Source organism: Salvelinus sp. IW2-2015, linkage group LG27 (assembly GCF_002910315.2).
Source record: "Salvelinus sp. IW2-2015 linkage group LG27, ASM291031v2, whole genome shotgun sequence".
Taxonomy (NCBI): domain Eukaryota; kingdom Metazoa; phylum Chordata; class Actinopteri; order Salmoniformes; family Salmonidae; genus Salvelinus; species Salvelinus sp. IW2-2015.
Genome location: NC_036867.1, coordinates 34,124,182 through 34,143,239, shown reverse-complemented (window position 1 = coordinate 34,143,239; position 19,058 = coordinate 34,124,182). Strand labels below are relative to the sequence as shown.

The window sequence follows — 19,058 nt, the reverse complement described above, 5'->3', positions numbered from 1 at the left end:
TATTTTCCGTCTATTCAACACAGAGTAGCTATGTGGCCATGGTTGCGTCCCAAATGCGCCCTATTCCCTATATAGGGCACAACTTTTGACCAGAGCCCTCCAGGGCCCATAGGGCTCTGGTCAAAAGTAGTGCACTGTATAGGAAAAAGGGTGCTATTTGCGACACAAGCTTTATTGGGCCATGGTCTGGCGGGTTTTAAAAGCAGAAAGAGTTGAAGCTTTGGAAGCAGAGCTGTAGCACAGCCTTGGACAGGCCAGCAGCAGGTTGGACACGCTTCTGTCAATTCCGGAGAGAGAGAGACATCGGCTCACTTGCCCAGGATTAACTGGGATAGAGAGAGGATTACACTCTTCTCTCCTTTCTTTCCAGCTCGCTACGTAGTAAAAGCACAGACCTGTTACCAGCGGGTCCCCTGGGGATTCTCACTCTGCGGCAAGAATTGGTGAACTGTATTATACAGATGACAAATCCTCCTCCGGAGCTAAATATTCAGGGTTGAGGAAGCGGGTCAAAGGGACTGCAAGAAAAGAGACCACAGAGGTAAGTAGTGAGCCCGCAGGAATGTGTGTTAAGTCTTTTATAGTTGGCACCGAGCCCAGATACAGTAGACTCTCACTCTGACAGTTTTCGGGATTTTCATTGTTTTCCCACCAAGGGGATCCACTGTTTTTAATCCAACTATTACTACATATTAGAGTCAATTGACGCACCCATCCGTCAATCTAAGTAACATGATGAAAAATCCCCATACTTCGGTTTAAGATGTAACACTACATCACCAGTATTGTTTTTTTCTTTCTGTTGAATGGGTGACGTTGACCGACACAGGGACATGGTGGCACGTAGAATACGGAATTAGAAGAGACTGRGCTTCAGTGGGCCATTGACTTTTGAACCCTGAMCTTATTTCACACACAGGGCATTTAAATGACCCTTAGTGCTTTTAACATGTGACAGTGGAGGCTGTTTTTACCTGGGAAGTTATTAACACCCAGTTAACATCCATCGTAGCAGAACTGATGACTATGTACTATGTCTGGAGGTCAGAGTCTTATTGATCTGGATTAATGMTATGTTATTGTTATCTAAAATGTGTACAAAGATTAGATGTTATCATTCAGTTTTTAGATMAACTACTAAGCAAGATTCTTTTTCGTTTATTTTTTATTACATTTTTCTTTGTTAATTTCTCTCTTTCCAAGGTCTGGGTTGGGGTGAATTRCCAGCAGTCAGTGCTGGGTGATCACCATGAGGCAGGCTGTGGAAGCCGAGAGGGTGATGTCGTCCCCTAGACCGAGTGACCATGGTCAGTAATAGGAAACAGCCTCTCTCTCAACCTCTAGCTGATGGCAATGCACTTCTCTCCTGCGTGTTGTGATAATCCTATGGCTGTTCATCTTTACGATTACGTTTTTGTTGGTGTTGTCCTCCAGGCCTAAGGCAGATCCTGTCTGACGTGGTAGAGGAGGTGAAACATTCCATCAGGAAGGAAATCAACGGGACAGAGCTCCTAAACAGCCTCCTCAACGCCCCATGGCTTAAGTCTCTGCTCCAAGTTAGTCTGGGAGTCTAGTTTGTGATATACTCTCATCTTTGGGTTTAGAAAAGCTGTATTTCACTATATCTCTACTTTCTCTRAGTCTCTGCTCCACCCAGTGAGTGGAGGGTGTCTTTGACTTGTGTTTGTCCATACTCTTGTCTTGTTCTGGGTGTAGGTTTAACCTTTTCTCTGTCTCTGCACCACCCAGGTGTATGAGTGTCTGCGGCAGCACCAGAGAGAGCCTCCTGCTCCCTTCCTACCGTACACAACACAGCTCATCCAACAGGTAGGACCTTTCCCTCTACTGCTTTGCCTCCTTCCCTCATTGGCTTGTCAGAAGTGTCAGTGGTGTCAGTCCTGTCCCGTGTCCACTCTTCTGCTGTCTGTGTTCCAACCCGTCTTTCGGCTTCTCTTCTAGATTCTGGCTGACCTGAGAACAGTTCGGAACACTTCTGCTGAGGCCAGGGAGCTTTACAGTCTCCTCAGGGGACCACACTTCCAGGTGAGAGATCCTGAGGCAACAGGGGCTCCTATGATCCTAACCTTTGTGTCTGTTGTTGCAGTAACTAAGGTCTTCTGGGTTGTGTGAGTTATTTATGCGTGTTGAGTTCGCCTGAATGAATGAATGAATGAATGTACTTAATAGTTGTGCTCTGTCCTAGGCTCTGACATCAGCCCATGATACGGTGGCCCAGAAGGACTATGACCCTGTGCTGCCTCCTATCCCTGACAACCTCGCTGACGATGAGGAGGCCATGAGGATAGTCTGTCTGGCGAAGAACAAGCAGCAGCTGGTGAGTCGTGGATTGGATACAACTGAACGTTTTTAATGCAAGGTTACAGAAATGTTGTATCTTATGCACACCGAATGCAAAGCATCAACTCCTGAGGACCTGACAGAAGCTGTAAGAAAGGGCAGATGATGCTTTCATAACATGTCATTCGTTTGATTGTTAAATTGTGTGACAGATGATTTCAATCAGAGTAATAGCAGTAGAGATGGTTTTAATACTTCACCATTTCAGGATGGCTTATGATTAGTGTCACGATGGGTCAGTTTTGGACACCAAAATATACAATTTCCAGTCACTCAATTTGAACACAAAATGTTTTCCTATAGTTATTAAGCTGTATATACTCGGAAGCTCCTACCCATCCACATCTGACATTGCGACCTCTTTTGGAACCCATTTGGAACTAATCTAAATCCAATCCTGGTGGCAGACAGTTTTAGCAGTACCCTGTGTACCCAGATCCATATTTCAGGGCTATAGAGGTATCTGTGGTCTCAGACAGAGGTAATCTTGTCTAGCCCTGTCTCTCCCGCTGAAAGAGGAGCTCAGGAGAGGGGATTCGCAGTCGCTGGGATACCCTGAGGAAGATGACCTGCCAAAGGCTGATCCACGGTGGGGCCAGGGCGGTGGAGGGCCCCTGGCACGGTGTTGGGGCTCTGGGGGACGTAGTGCCCGGGGAGCGACCAGTCATGCCCAGCACAAGGAGAGTCAGCTACCCACCAGTCAAATTGCTATCTTCTGCGGATCCACCACCCCTGGGCAAGCTCCGCGCTCCGCCACATTTTAAGCCAATGAGTAACTGCAGAATGTACCAGACTGATGCACTCTGGAAAGAAGAAGGTCTTAATCGCTCTGCCCCCTCGGTCTGTAGTTCTGTCCTCATTGGTAAGAACTACAGTTGAAAAGACCCTGAAAACAATATGATGCAATACTGTATCTACTGCCATGAGTTGTACAGTGCTGTACACTGCAATACATATCAGTTCAGTACATTATAATACAACACAATGGAACTTKTACTCTTATTCAGGCTAATAGATTACCTTTTTCCAACCTCTCTCTCCTCCCTGCTTCTGGAGATAATGTGATTGAGGAGCTAGACAGCGACGAAGAGAGAGAGTCAGCCAACATCCTGACCCCTCTCCCACACCACGCTCCACCCCTCCAGCCCTGGACTCTCACCCCTCCCTGCACGGCTGCATACCACCTGTCCATGGGTGACTACCACCATCCCCCTGGAACTCCTCCGCGGTTCCGGAGCTACAGCGTCAGCCCCCGGGTGAGCACGGCTCCCCCCAGCCCCATGCAGCATCGGCGGGTAGATGAGATGCCTCTCAACCCCCCTGCGGAGCTGGCTAAGCAGAAGAGCCTGGATGAGTTGAGGTCCACGGTGCAGCAGGCTGCCAGCTCTATGGAGCACAGCACCAATGACGTCTGGCTGCTGGGGCAGAAGATGGCCGCCGCCACAGAGCGCATGTCTGAGAGTGTCCAGGAGAATGCCCAGGCCCTGACGTTGCTGGCCCAGGTGGTGAGCAGACTGCAGACACTCATCGCTGCCAGCAGGGCGGTAGCAGATACACCGGAACCACACAGAGGAACCAACAGCAGTAGCCTCCCAGTCAACATATCAGCCAGGGTACAAGAACACACAGCCAGCAGCTTGAAGACTCAGACATCCCTTTCACACCAGTCCAGAGTATGCTCCCTGTCCACCTCTTCCTCCTCCTCTTCCACCTCCTCCAGCTCCTTCATTGTCTCTATGGATGGCATATCCACATCCCAGGGGAAGATCTCTCAGCCTCGGTCCCCAGCCTGTAATGGGTCACCCAAAGCAGGGTTGAAGACCAGGGTTCCGCCTATGTCTCCCAAAAAGCATGTTGGTGCTTCCCCCACATCTCAAAAGAAGCATGTGGAACCCCAGCCCCAGCAACCCCACCTCTACAACAGCCTCTCAACACCTCCACCACCTGCCCCGCCCGCCCCCAATCACAACAAGACTGGCTCCAGCTCRAGCCAGGGGAAGAAGAAGAGGAAGAAGAGGAAGTGAACCAGCCAGGAGGACAGTGGTGCTCTGGTATCTTCAGGAGATCTTATATTCCTCTGCTTCAGGGAATGGTCCTCTCCTCAAGATTCCCTCAGAGATCTCGGCTTCAAAAGGCATTTATCCTTTCTTCTGTTATCTTCATCACCATCATGTCGCCCACCATTCATCCCGCAATTGTTATGTGCTGGCTATGCTCATTGTTGCGTTTACATCCTCAATGGTAATCTCATCCTCTGTGTTTCATGCAACTCCGTGTTTCCCGAATGTCATCTGTTATTTTCATATTATTTCATTTTGTAATTGTAAATAAAGCACGTCCATTATTCCTTTTTGACTCATGATGTTTTCATCTCATATCACATGACACCCTCCATAACCTGTAATTGGCCAAATGTGTCATTGTTGCTGTTCCACCCCAGCAATAATTCTCTGTTTGCAGTGAGCTCCAAATGTTTTTTGGACAGTGACACAATTTTTGTTGTTTTGACTTTGTACTCCAGCACTTTGGATTTAAAATGATAGAAGGAGGGTGAAATGCAGACTGTCAGCTTTAATTTGAGGGTATTTTCATCCATATCGGGTGAATCGTTTAGAAATTACAGCAGTTTTTGCACATTCACTTTTGTGTATTAAAGTAGTAAAAAGTTAAGTATTTGGTCCCAAATTCATAGCACGCAATGACTACATCAAGCTTGTGAGTCTAAACATTTGTTGGATGCATTTCCTGTTTGTAATGTTTGTGTTTCATATTATTTTGTGCCCAATAGAAGAATGGTAAATAATGTATTGTGTCATTTTGGAGTCACTATTATTGTAAATAAGAATATAATGTTTTTAAACACTTCTACATTCATGTGGATGCTACCATGATTAACGATAATCCTGAATGAATCGTGAATAATGATGAGTGAGAAAGTTAGATGCACAAATATCATATTTGTGCATCTGCAAATTAAAGCTGACAGTCTGCACTTTAACCTCATAATCATTGCATTATTTAAAACCCAAAGTCCTGGAGTACAGAGCCAAAGCAACTAAACATTTGTCAAAGTCCCAATACTTTTGGGGCTCACTCTATGTGTGAGAGCTACAAGAAAATGTTTTAACCCTGGATTCATGTCCCCTCTCTGTCTCTCTCTTAGGGAGCCACGATAAAGCGAAATGAGATAACAGGGGAGATCTTTGTGGCACGGGTGATCCATGGAGGACTGGCGGACCGCGACGGTGAGACCACCTCTCTCTCTCTCTCTCACTCACACACACACACACACTCTCTCTCACTCTGTCTTTAATCTGTTTCTTCTTTCTCATTTGTGCCCCTCCTCCCCCTCTCTCTCTCTAGGTCTGCTGCATGCAGGGGACAGGATCACAGAGGTGAATGGCTACTCTCTAGATGGCCTGGAGCCTGAGCAGGTCATTGAGATACTGGTGAGTAGCAGAACACTGCTTGGCTGCCCAAACATGCACACATTTCACACAGTCAACACAGATGGTGTCTGTAGTTCGTCTTCATCCACCAGTGATGTACATGGGCGTTTATCTGTCTTTGGACCCACAGGCCCGGTCTCAAGGCACTCTCATGTTCAAAGTGGTTCCCATCACAGATAGCCCAGTCAACAACCAGATGATACTGAGTAATGGCATGTTTACCGACCTACCCTTCCCTGGTAACAGTATCAGACAAGTCATGTAAGCTGATTGAACCATAATGGCACCAAAACCAAAGTATTTCTCTTGACAATAGGAGGTTACTATTACCAAGAAAACAGTTCCTGTCTTCAGTGTTGTAGTAAAGATCTTTTCATTGCATTGTCCTTGTGTCTTGTTGTCTGTTGTATTGTGTCTCCTGGTGTCCCAGCTGTATGTGCGTGTCATGGCAGACTACAGTCCCCAGCAGGACCCGGCCATCCCCTGCGCCGAGGCAGGTATGGACTTCAGGAAGGGAGACCTGCTGGAGATCGTGGACCAGTCAGACACCCTCTGGTGGCAGGCCAAGAAACTACCCAGCACCTCGGCACCCTGTGCTGGACTTATCCCCTCCACCAACCTGCTCAGGAGGAAACAGAAAGAGTTCTGGTGGTCTCAGCCCTACCAGCCGCACACCTGCATCAAACCCTGTGAGTAATTTCCTCTACAATAAATCATATTGTTTCACTCATTTGTTTACTTCAAGATGACTTTGGTGGATTATTTTGTATGTTTTTTTTCTATTTTCTGAGGAAAATAGAGGAAGATTTTGAATCTGGTATTTAAGTCTTTGTTGAAGTTAGTTCATCATGTATACCGCAGGTATAGCCTGTGGTATACAAAATATAGTATCACTCAACTATAACACTGTTTACTTTATCTCAATCATTTCTGAATTCCAATTTGGAATGTGAGAGGAGCTAAGAGAAGGTGAACATAACTTGCTCTACTGAGCTCTCCTTTGAGCTCAATTAGAATCAACTCCAACACCATGTCTAGTGACATACACATTCATCCCATTATCGTGCTCTCCCCCTCCCTGTTCCCCCGCTCCTAGAGGGTGAGTTCAGCACTAACATCGAGGGGATCTATCTGACTGGGTTCAGACGTAGCCTGCGTCTGTGTCGGCGGCAGTCCCTAAGCACAGGCTCCAGTCAGCAGTCCTGCTACACCCGCTGCTCCGGCAGCTGCTACAGTGCCCTCAACAACCCATACGAAGAGGTGGTACGATACCAGTGCAACCCGCAGGACAAGCACCGCCTGGTCGCCCTGGTGGGTAATTCACCAGTCTGACACTAACCAGCTACACAAATAGATTGGCACAAGATTCAAATATGTATTGACTGTCATGAGTACGTGCTAACGCGTAAATGGCTCTGTGGCCAATAAGGCAGAGACGGTATGACACATGTTGTGTCACTGTTCTTGTACATGGGCAGTGTGTCTCTACTTGTATTGACGCAGAATATGTGTGATGACATGACAGAGATCTCACAAGTGTGTTGTTCTCTCTCAGGTCCCTCTGGCATTAGAGTGAACGAACTTCGCAGACGGTTGATCGAAATCAACCCAGTGACCTTTCAAGGGGCAGGGCCTCGTAAGTAAACCACCTAACCTCTGTGAACCTGTCAGTCTATTTGACTTTCTTCCATTGTTGACATGGATACAATCGATGTCTTGATGTCGTCCTATGATGTCTTGTATGACGTCTTGTCTTCCTATGATGTCATTTGAAATATTTGTCCCTCTTCCTCCAGACACGACACGAGCCGCTAAGAGCCATGAGGAGTCTGGTAAAGAGTATCACTTCATCAACAGAGAACTGTTTGAGAACATGGTTTACAACAACAAGTAGGTACTCCCTGAATAACAGCTTATCGCTTTCCTCTCACAAACACATGTTGTTAAATCAACTGTCACAATATGAATGTGACTCGTGGCCTTATGTCCTAATGGGGACAAAGAGGATTAAGTAAGTTAATAACATTGATGTGGACCACCTGATTATAAGCCAGGGTTTTGTGTTGCATTTGTTTTAAACCAGGTTTCTGGAAAACGGGGAGTACAAAGGTAATTTCTACAGCACTAGTCTTGATGCTGTGAAGGATGTTTTGAACAGTGGAAGGATCTGTGTCATCGAAATCGAGCCTCACATGAGTCCTGCTGGGGTTCTTCCCCAGTGGGGCTTCATCATTGACTTGGCCTTATTGTGGAGTTAGCTCTGTGTTGACCTCAGTTGCATCTTGGCCAGGTCTTCATTGAAAATGAGAATTAGTTCTCAATTGACCCATGTATGATGACTGTCCCGTTTTAGGCCATCCAGTCAGTGAGGACACATGAGCTCAAGGCCTACATCATCTATGTGAAGCCGCCCACCGCAGAACGCATGAAGGAGACCAGAAAGGACGCTCAGATCACCACAAACTACTACGTCAACATCCCTTTCAAAGTAAGCACTCTTATGGTTTTATTATCATTTCTCCGTTTTTTTCATTGACCAGGAAGTCTCTCACGGTTTGAACCTCTTTTTCCAAAGATACCTGGTAATAATATGCCATCCCTATGGTGATCAAATGGTTGAAATACTGACCATCATGCCATATTTAAGATAGTGACCAACTGTCATGTTATTCTGTTCCCAACAGGAGGAAGACTTCCAGGAGATTGAGGAGGCAGCCAGAAAGATGGAGTCTCACTACTGCCAGTTCTTTGACTGTGAGGAGGGCTCAGGACGAGCCACAGTGGGTTCCTGCCAACTGGATATGACCCACAGAGGAGTTTTGATGAGAAATGAGGAGAGGAGAGGACATAAAAGGATAACAAACAGGGCATCGTAAAAGAGGGAATGGAGAACAACATGGATGAGGAGTGTCTGTCACCTTTGGTTGCTACTTTTGAAGATACCCCTCTGCTCTCCAGTGGAATTTGTTTTGGATTGGATTTATTGTTTTGTTTTGTTTAGTGTGAGTTTGAGTTTGAGAGACTCATACAGATACTGTCCTTGTGTCTGCTTGAATCTGTTGTTGACTATTTTGCCTATTCAAGGCTATGATGGCGCTGGATTAAACCAAAAATCATGTGTCTGTTTTTCTCTGAAATTGTGTGCATAGTTGGAGATAATGTATTGATGTGCTACATAGGCATGCTATGAGAGGTTGTAGGTTAACCTCTCATCTTTCGTTTACAATTAAAGCAAATAATTGTCCATGCTGAATTTCTGTATTTCTGTTTTTATTTGATTTAATAAAATGAATGTTAATGCCAAAGAACGTATATCCAAGTGCTCTAGATTGGTACGATGTTTCAGTAGGAAGGTGAGCAAGTAAGTGGAGTTGTGTGCTCACCATTGAACACAATGTTTTCATAATACTGAAGGATACCTTCAGCACAGGCTGTAATCCCAGGCTATTATTATACCGAATATTTTTTGTGTAACATAATGGGATATGGAATAATGCTAAAATATGTGATGTATACTGTTACCAATTTTAAAAATACAATTTTGTGTGTGAACGCGTGTTTTTTAATATGTGTTTGTGTGGCATTTTGTGTCAACATGTGTAAAAGACAGAATGCTTTTATTTTGAAAACCGGAAGTTCCTTTTTGTGTTCTCAGCTAAAAATCACTGTAATGGCAAGGCAACGAGTGTAAACAAAGTGGTCGGGTAAACAGCGTGGCAACCAACATGCAGACGTTACCAGCCCAAAACGTTTTAACAGCTAGGTAGCTAACTAGCTATCTCTTATCGGGGTTGTTTTAATAGGGTATCCCGCAGAAATGGACACAGGAGGATTCCAGGTCTGTAGCTAGCTAGTTATTTCAGCTAGCTGATCTTGTAACGGTCGGAAACACAAGGTTGCTCTAGCTAATTTAGCTGACCAGCTAGTTATAATTTAGCTATATCTTAGTTAGCTATAACTATGTATCCATAAATTCGTTATAACTAGTGATTTTTGTCCTATTCCAGTTGCCCAGTGTGTGCAGTTTATGTTTTTTAATCAAAATATTTATTTAGGAACAGAGCACTCGACGGAGGGACCTCCCGCCTCTTCCACAGGTACCACGACCATTAGCCGCGCATGCGCCATTACACTTACACGACCATCCATATCATAAATCTTAAGAGTATTTCGACTTGTAACTAGCTAGTATGCAGCACATTGGTAGCCTATGAGCACAAGCCCAGTCAAAAGACTGCTCTCAGACAGCCAGTTCCCATAGGTCTCTGGTTTCTGCACCCTGCAGAGGGCCCAACAACAACAAATCAGAGAGGGTGTAACGGGGAACTTGCTGCAGAACCATACAGCATTAGGGGTTAAGGTCAACAACACCATGAAGAGGCGTTGCTTATGTCACTTCAAAACTGTGGCCCAACATGAGAGGGAAATTAAATATGGCCTTAATAATAATCAAAATTGTTCTTACACCAAATTATTACATCAATAAATGTGTCGTAGTTTACATTTACATTTACATTTAAGTCATTTAGCAGACGCTCTTATCCAGAGCGACTTACAAATTGGAAAGTTCATACATATTCATCCTGGTCCCCCCATGGGGAATGAACCCACAACCCTGGCGTTGCAAGCGCCATGCTCTACCAACCGAGCCACACGTTTAGTCTAGGCTATTTTTGTTGAGGGTCACTTTCACCTCAAGGGGTCAAATCCCTCAAGTCTGAATAGTCTGATCTGATCTATGCCTTGATTGGTTGGTATTCCAGTACCTTGGCAGATGCATACTGCAGATTTAGCCCAGGATTAGGCAGTGCCACAGGAATATCCTCAGAGCCCGTTCTGATTCTTGGATAGAATGGTGAGAAAACAAATCACGGTAAGTTCTCTCTCATACACAGTCCTGGGCCTAGTTTTGGGTAACCGGGCCCTGGTGCTGCTGGATCTTCTCTCTGTACGAGAAGGACTCTGTTTTCTGAGTCCAGGTTGTTGAGTTTTGGAGGATTTTATTGTTGAGATAATTTGGAGAAATGTACTGTTTGTGACTGGGAGTGTTATCTACTTTGAAAGCAAGTTTTGGAGAGAGCTTTGTACAACCACTTGCTTGGTTCTGTTGTTCCTTGGTTCCCCTCTGATCCTATCTCTTGGCATGTATGGATTGAGGGCCTCCCAAGAGCGCAGCGGTCTAAGGCACTGCATTGCAGTGTTAGAGGCGTCACTACAGACCCTGGTTTGTTCTCAGGCTATGTCACAACTGGCCGTGATTGGGAGTCCCATAGGGCAGCGCACAATTGGCCCAGCGGTGTCTGGGTTAGGGGAGTGTTCAGCCGGGAGGGTAGGCCGTCATTGTAAATAAGAATTTGTTCTTAACTGACTTGCCTAGTTAAATAAAGGTTAAATAAGTGAATATAATGAAGTATATTAAGTAATCATTAAGGTGTGTTATGTAAGATGTTGGCCAAGCCTCATTCTCTTCTTCCTTGTCCTCTTTAGCGTGGACAGCGTGCCCTGCCCCCCATGTCAAGGTGAGTCTCGCCTCCTTATGCTGTTGTGATACTGTTTCAACTCATTTATCCCAGCAGAACATCTCTCTCACGCTCTCTCTTTCCCTTTTTTATGTGTGGCATTTCAACAACTGCATGAAGTCAAGATACAGGTGGTGAGTTGCCTTCAGAAGGATGTTGTAATAGATAATTTAACTATAGAGTTTTGGTTGGCGCTGCTGGCTTGGATATAGTTTTCTTAACCTGTTTTGTCTCCTATGTAGACGAGATGCCGGTCCCAAAAAGCAAGAGGAAGAAGTCGAAGAGTCAGGTGGATGGTGTTGAAAGCCCAGAGGGTGGGTGGAAAAGGAATATTTCCAAGGAATAGTTCTCGGGAGCTCCTTCTGTTGAACTGCTGGTGAACAGCGTTGTTCCAGATTTTGGAGGCAATTTGCCTTTAAGTTTCAGGCTATGGGTTAACTCTAAAGCTTGCATTCCACTGTCAAATAATCATGTATATACAGTTAAAGTACTAGTAATGACTTGAACCACATAGTAAGTACACCTCAAGTATATAATAAGAGAGTTGTGTTGTTTATATGTGCAGCAGACTCAGGGATGGAGATGGCCCAGATGGGGGGTCTGAGCAGTCGCAGGTCATCTGAGGTCATCCAGGCCTTGACCCCCGATTCGCAGGAAGCTGCACCACAGAGAAGGAAGAAGAAGAAAAAGGCAGCGACCGTAGGTAAACAACATATCTGACTATAGCTAAACAACATGCCTGACTATATGTAAACAACATATCTGACTATAGGTAAACAGCATGCCTGCCTATAGGTAAACAGCATGCCTGCCTATTGGTAAACAACATGCCTGACTATAGGTAAACAACAGGCTTGACTATACAGTTGAAGTCGGAAGTTTACATACACCTTAGCCAAATACATTTAAACTCAGTTTGTCACAATTCCTGACATTTAATCCAAGTAAAAATTCCCTGTCTTAGGTCAGTTAGGATCACCACTTTATTTTAAATGCGAAATGTCAGAATAATAGTAGAGAGAATGATTTTTCAGCTTTTATTTCTTTCATCACATTCCCAGTGGGTCAGAAGTTTACATACACTCAATTAGTATTTGTTAGCATTGCCTAAATTGTTTAACTAGGGTCAAACGTTTCGGGTAGCCTTCCACAATAAGTCCTCCTGACAGAGCTGGTGTAACCGAGTCAGGTTTGTAGGCCTCCTTGCTCGCACACACATTTTCAGTTCTACTCACACATTTTCTGGGATTGAGGTCAGGGCTTTGTGATGGCCACTACAATACCTTGACTTTGTTGTCCTTAAGCCATTTTGCCACAACTTTAGAAGTATGCTTGGGGTCATTGTCCATTTGGAAGACCCATTTGCGACCAAGCTTTAACTTCCTGACTGATGTCTTGAGATGTTGCTTCAATATATCCACAGAATTTTCTTTCCTCATGAWGRCATCTATTTTGTGYAGTGCACCAGTCCCTCCTGCAGCAAAGCACCCCCACAACATGATGCTGCCACCCCTGTGCTTCACAGTTGGGGTGGTGTTCTTCGGCTTGCAAGCATCCCCCTTTTTCCTCCAAAACATAACGATGGTCGTTATGGCTAAACAGTTCTATTTTTGTTTCATCGGACCAAAGGACATTTCTCCAAAAAGTACAATCTTTGTCCCCATGTGCAGTTGCAACCCGTAGTCTGGCTTTTTTTATGGTGGTTTTGGAGCAGTGGCTTCTTCCTTGCTGAGCGGCCTTTCAGGTTATGCCGATATAGGACTCGTTTTACTGTGGATATAGATACTTTTGTACCTGTTTCCGCCAGCATCTTCACAAGGTCCTTTGCTGTAGTTCTGGGAATGATTTGCACTTTTCGCACCAAAGTACGTTCATCTCTAGGAGACAGAATGCGCCTCCTTCCTGAGCGGCATGACGGCTGCTTGGTCCCATGGTGTTTATACTTGCGTACTATTMTTTGTACAGATGAACGTGGTACCTTCAGGCGTTTGGAAATTACTCCCAAGGATGAACCAGACTTGTGGAGGTCTACAGTTTTTTTCTGAGGTCTAGGCTGATTTCTTTTGATCTTCCCATGATGTCAAGCAAAGAGGCACTGAGTTTGAAGGTAGGCCTTGAAATACATCCACAGGTACACCTCCAATTGACTCAAATGATGTCAATTAGCCTATCAGAAGCTTCTAAAGCCATTACATAATTTTCTGGAATTTTCCAAGCTCTTTAAAGGCACAGTCAACTTAGTGTATGTAAACTTCTGACCCACTGGAATTGTGATACAGTGAAATAATCTGTCTGTAAACAATTGTTGAAAAATTACTTGTCATGCACAAAGTAGATGTCCTAACCGACTTGCCAAAACTATAGTTTGTTTTCAAGAAATTTGTGGAGTGGTTGAAAAACGAGTTTTAATGACTCCAACCTAAGTGTATGTAAACTTCTGACTTCAACTGTAGGTAAACAACAGGCTTGACTATAGGTAAGCAACAGGCCTCAGGGGAACCATATACCTACTCTTTCTACTTTTAACTCAAACATTATCTTGTTTGTGTATTATTTATTCTATCGCTACTGCATGGTTAAGATTATATTCCACTTATATTCAATACATTCCGTTCTGTTTTACCAAAACCATTTATAGGCTATATGTCATAGTTGTACTTACTGTATTTGTGAAATGTACTAAGTTACATGTGGAGCGTTGTTCGTTCGCTTGTTTGTGTCTCAGACCTGGAGGATGACCAGGCTGACCTGGTGAACGGGGATGGACTGGTCCAGAACACAGCAGAGGCAGGGGAAGAAGTGACCAAAAAACCCAAGAGGAAGAAGTAAGAGACACAATAATATGGCCTATCTATTCTACGGTATCTTAGTCACTTAATGTTTACATACCTGGCATTACTCATCTCATGTGTATATACTGTTTTCTATACTATTCTATGGTATCTCATTCACTTAATGTTTTCATATCTTGTATTACTCATCTCATATGTATATACTGTTTTCTATACTCTTCTACTGTATCTTAGTCCGTTCCGCTCTGACATCGCTCGTCCATATGATGTATATAGTCTTAATTCATTCCAACTTAGATTTGTGTGTATTGGGTATATGTTGTGTAATTTGTTAGATGTTACTGCACTGTAGGAGCTAGAAGCACAAGCATTTCGCTACACCCGCAATAACATCTGCTAATCACATGTATGTGACAAATCAACTTTGATTGATTTATGGTGTAGAGTCAAATGTGTGTGGTATGTTTTCACTTGTATGGTTCTGTTATGATATTATGATATGCTTTATTAATGAGCTCAGTTTCCCTTGCTTTTGTTCTTTCTATTCTTTTTTCGTGGTCACTCCCTAGGAAGTCGAAAGTGTCAGAGACGCAGTACGTCAACGAGCTTGATGTAGAGGACGATGACGTCATCACAGACGCTCAGTCACCCATCCCCCGGCATTCCCTGTTCTCTGCTCCCCTGGGACAGAGCCAGCCTGTGGGGAAGGTGTTTGTAGAGGGGAGCAGTGAGTGTCCCCCTTCCTTCTGTTATTTTATGTTAGCTGTGCATGGTAGAGTTTAAGAGTATAGGTTGGTTTCCAGGACACAGATTCATTAACCTAGTATTGGACTATGAAGCAATTTATATGGAAAACCTCCATTGGAAGCTTTAATTGGTCGAGGACTAGTCTTGTTTCTGTGTCTGGAGAAATTGGCCTTATATGAATTATTTGGACATCCTTGTGAGTCCTGTCTTATATGTTGGATAATGATGTGTTGTTTTACTTTCAGAGAGGTTTCAAGCGGCCGATCGGTCAGACAGACCGAAGTCCAGCGATCAGGTGGACAACTTCGTGGACATCCAGCAGATGTGGACCACCAAGGATGTGTCTGTTAGGGTACATGGTGGCTTCAGGTGTGTGCGTGCAGGTGTCTGTTTGAAAGACTGTGTGTGTGTGTGTATGCTCTCTCTATCTCACATCTCTCTATCTCTCTAATGTACAGGGGGCTTGGGCTGTTCTGCCACGGCTTCCTAGCAGGCTATGCCGTGTGGAACATCATAGTGATCTATGCCCTGGCAGGAAAACATCTCACTACTCTGCCTAACCTACTGCAGCAGTACCACAGCTTGGCCTACCCTGCACAGTCTCTCTTCTACCTGCTACTGGCTATAAGCACCGTGTCAGCCTTTGACAGGTAAGGAGGGGAGAGAGAGTGGGAGTCTGTGTGTGGCACACTGGGTTCAGGCCCAAAATAAATGTGGCCATTGTTGTGAAAATATGGGAAGCCTGTGGCTAGAGCTAGGAGGTGTTTGTGTGTGTATGTATACAACGCACTGTCGTTCTATTCCATCAATGGACCCCCTCACAAACACATACACACACACACACACATCTCCTTCTCTAGCTACAGGCTTGCACATTTTACAACATACCCCAGTGTGCCCCGTCCCTCCCCAGTGTGTGTGTGTGTGTGTGGAGAGAGACTCATTCTCTTTCCATTTCAGGGTGAATCTGGCCAAAGGCGCCATGGCTATGAGAGAGTTTGTCACCCTGGACCCAGTTGCTCTAGCCTCTTTCTGTGAGTGAAAACATCTTTACAGTATGTTACTCAATTCATTCATTCAGGACAGACGGAGCCAACCTGTATATGATGCAGCCTATGATCCAGCCCAGCAAGCACTTTGTCTCTCTGGCCTTGGCAAATGGTCATTTTACTGAAGTAACTTTCCCTCTCCTCCTGCAGTGTACTTCTCAGCTCTGGTCCTCTCTCTCAGCCAGCAAATGACCAGTGACCGCATCAACCTGTACCCCAGTGCTAACGAGACCTTATGGTGTGCTAACTAACTGTTCTTATTGTCTTGGTATTAACATGTAGTTCTAAGTTAGTTCTTGTATATTGATTATCCTACTCAGCAGTATCACTGTTGGGAGTCGGAGAGAAGAGAACCCCCTTTTCTTCTGTTCCTCTGACTCCAGCCAAACAAACAAAAAAGCATTGTGACTTTTACAACCCCTCTCCTCCCCAGGCCTCCTGGGTCAGAGCACCAGATCCTGAACCCGTGGATCATAGTGAACCTGGTGGTGGCTGTGCTGGTAGGAATGGCCTGGATCTTCATCTCCACTAGGCCTGAGATGGACTACACCGAAGGTGAGGCTGAAGTAGTTAAAAAAAATAAAAACATTTTTTAGATTTAATTGAACAAACAGCAACTTAATATTTCCACAGACGTAGTTCCATATGACATTGACCAAGACTTACTGCACAACAGTCACAAACAGAGACGAAAGAAAAAATACTACTTAAAACAACACCACCTACTCAGGCGTAGATAAATTGCGACAGACATTGTTGACGTGCTCAGTCCTATATGTTACCACAGTCTCAATACGTTTCTATAAAATTGTTTAATATGTTTTGTATACACCATACTGAAATTGTATACACCATAGAAATATAATTACTAGAAGGGACAAAGCACCTCAGACAGACCACAGCAATCTGACTGGATTGTACACACACTCAGCAACCTTACCGAATGACGCACATGTTAATGTCCCTTCAGAGATGTGTTTTCATTTTTCATGTGTATAAAAGCTTTGTATGTCATTTGCCTTTAGAAGTGACATGGGCTGCCAATCTCTCTCTCCACTTACCTCCAAACCAGGGTTCCTAATGGCTATGGAGATCGAGTCCTTGAGACCAGAGGAGAAATCAGAAATGTCTACTTGAGGAATAGTTTTTCCATTTTCTTCTTGCACATATTTTTTTGAACTGTATTTTATCAGCCAACACAAAATGTACACGTTGTTTTTGGCAATAATCAGTTTATTTTTGTATGACCCGAATGTGTGCTTGTTTTGTCAAATGTATTGATTACCATTGGAAATAATAAAAATGTTATCCCACTGAGATGCTTCTATATGTCATTTTGGGGACTTTAAACCAAACATACCATTCGCAGTATTGACCTGAAACAGCATGGCTGTGTCTTGTTATATACCACACCATTAAATACAGTGCCTTCAGAAAGTATTCATGAGTCAAAACTGTAACTCAGCCACTCAGGAACATTCACGGTCTTCTTGGTAAGCAACTCCAGTGTAGATTTGGCCTTGTGTTTTAGGTTATTGTGAATTAATCTCCCAGTGTGGTGGAAAGCAGACTGAAATCAGGTTTTTGTCTAGAATTTTGCCTGTGCCCATTCTGTTTTTGTTTACCTGGAAAAACTTCCCAGTCTTTAATGATTACATGCATACCCATAACATGATGCGGCCACCACTATGCTTGATAATATGGAGAATGGTACTCAGTAATATGTTATTGGATTTGCCCCAAACATAACACGTTGTATTCAGGACAAAATGTTAATTGCTTTGCCACATTTTTTGCAGTATTACTTTAGTGCCTTGTTGCAAACAGGATGCATGTTTTGAAATATTTGTATTCTGTACAGGTTTCCTTCTTTTCACTGTCAATTAGGTTAGTATTGTGAAGTGACTACAATGTTGTTGATCCATTCTCAGTTTTCTGTCACAGCCGTTAAACTCTAACTGTTTTAAAGTCACTATTGGCCTCATGGTGAAATCCCTGAGGTTTCTTTCCTCTCTGGCAACTGAGTTAGTAAGGTCGCCTGTATCTTTGTAGAGACTGGGTGTATTGATACACCATCCAAAGTATAATTAATAACTTCACCATGTGCAAAGGGATATTAAATATCTGCTTTTTATTTATACCTATCATCTACCAATAGGTGCCCTTCTTTGCAAGGCATTGGAAAACCTCCCTGGTCATTGTGGTTGAATCTGTTTTTGAAATTCACTGCTCGACTGAGGGACCTTACAGATAATTGTATGTGTGAGGTGCAGAGATAAGGTAGCCATTCAAAAATCATGTTAAACACTTATTGCACACTGAGTCCATGCAACTTATTATGTGACTTAAGCACATTTTTACTCCTGAACTTATTTAGGCTTGCCATAACAAAGGGGTTAAATACTTGTTGACTCAAGACATTTCAGCTTTTCATTTTTTATTAATTAGTAAACATTTCAAAAAACATAATTTCACTTTGACATTATAGGCTATTGTGTGTAGGCCGGTGACACAAAAACATCTACATTTAATCAATTTAAATTCAGGCTGTAACAATTTATTTGGGAAAAAGTCAAGGGGTGTGAATTACATTCTGAAGGCTCTATAGCACACCATTAAACCAGAACATTACCACACCACTAAATCAAATCCTGTAAAATTTGTAGCACTGGAACTAGGGCTGGAACAATAATCGTATAGTCGTGTAACCGACAATGATGGACAATAACTGTGATATTTGAAAAAAATATTGTCATAATCGTCTTAACATTCATTGTAGGATGGGGGATTCAACTTTATTCACTTTTATTTGTTTTATTTCACCTTTATTTAACCAGGTAGGCCAGTTGAGAACAAGTTCTCATTTACAACTGCGACCTGGCCAGGATAAAGCAAAGCAGTGCGACAAAAACAATGACACAGAGTTACACATGGAATAAACAAACATACAGTCAATAATACAGTAGAAAAAAAGTCTATATACAGTGTGTGCAAATGAGGTAAGATAAGGGAGGAAAGGCAATAAATAGGACATGGTGGTGAAGTAATTACAATATACCAATTAAACACTGGAGTGATAGATGTGCAGAGGATGAATGTGCAAGTAGAGATACTGGGGTGCAAAGGAGCAAGATAAATAAATAA

General features: G+C 43.7%; 2 protein-coding genes across 3 annotated transcripts; both read left to right on the top strand.

Annotated features, from left to right (window-relative positions):
* The first annotated feature begins 1,249 nt into the window (after positions 1-1,249).
* LOC111953357 (MAGUK p55 subfamily member 4-like) lies at positions 1,250-9,282 on the top strand. Its single transcript, XM_070435536.1, has 15 exons — positions 1,250-1,307; positions 1,435-1,556; positions 1,750-1,827; positions 1,960-2,043; positions 2,204-2,335; positions 5,522-5,603; positions 5,722-5,807; positions 5,938-6,004; positions 6,233-6,496; positions 6,874-7,122; positions 7,363-7,443; positions 7,604-7,697; positions 7,891-8,014; positions 8,161-8,295; positions 8,492-9,282. Exons 1-15 carry the CDS (start codon positions 1,250-1,252, stop codon positions 8,681-8,683), a joined length of 1,848 nt encoding a protein of 615 aa, XP_070291637.1. The 3' UTR covers positions 8,684-9,282.
* Positions 9,283-9,444: 162 nt separating this feature from the next.
* Positions 9,445-17,231, top strand: LOC111953769 (transmembrane protein 237B). 2 transcript variants are annotated; one of them, XM_023973259.3, is made up of 14 exons: positions 9,445-9,645; positions 9,863-9,904; positions 11,295-11,326; positions 11,447-11,460; positions 11,569-11,640; positions 11,895-12,029; positions 14,052-14,151; positions 14,688-14,845; positions 15,111-15,234; positions 15,324-15,515; positions 15,826-15,899; positions 16,065-16,152; positions 16,348-16,469; positions 16,987-17,231. In XM_023973259.3, the coding sequence occupies exons 1-14, from the start codon at positions 9,625-9,627 to the stop codon at positions 17,049-17,051; spliced, it is 1,239 nt and encodes a 412-aa protein (XP_023829027.1). In that variant the 5' UTR covers positions 9,445-9,624; the 3' UTR covers positions 17,052-17,231. The 2 variants fall into 2 exon arrangements, with proteins under 2 accessions (XP_023829027.1, XP_023829026.1); XM_023973258.2 differs by having other exon boundaries at positions 11,892-12,029.
* Positions 17,232-19,058: the final 1,827 nt, after the last annotated feature.

What these genes read in the sequence shown, in the direction of transcription:
- LOC111953357 (XM_070435536.1), top strand. Translation starts at nt 1,250, where the DNA reads ATGAGGCAGGCTGTGGAAGCCGAGAGGGTGATGTCGTCCCCTAGACCG. An exon ending in TAGCCCAGTCAACAACCAGA is followed by an intron (nt 6,005 to 6,232) that starts TGATACTGAGTA and finishes GTCTCCTGGTGT; the next exon opens with CCCAGCTGTATGTGCGTGTC. An exon ending in CTTTCAAGGGGCAGGGCCTC is followed by an intron (nt 7,444 to 7,603) that starts GTAAGTAAACCA and finishes CTCTTCCTCCAG; the next exon opens with ACACGACACGAGCCGCTAAG.
- LOC111953769 (XM_023973258.2), top strand. Translation starts at nt 9,625, where the DNA reads ATGGACACAGGAGGATTCCAG. An exon ending in GAAAAAGGCAGCGACCGTAG is followed by an intron (nt 12,030 to 14,051) that starts GTAAACAACATA and finishes TTTGTGTCTCAG; the next exon opens with ACCTGGAGGATGACCAGGCT. An exon ending in AGTGCTAACGAGACCTTATG is followed by an intron (nt 16,153 to 16,347) that starts GTGTGCTAACTA and finishes TCTCCTCCCCAG; the next exon opens with GCCTCCTGGGTCAGAGCACC.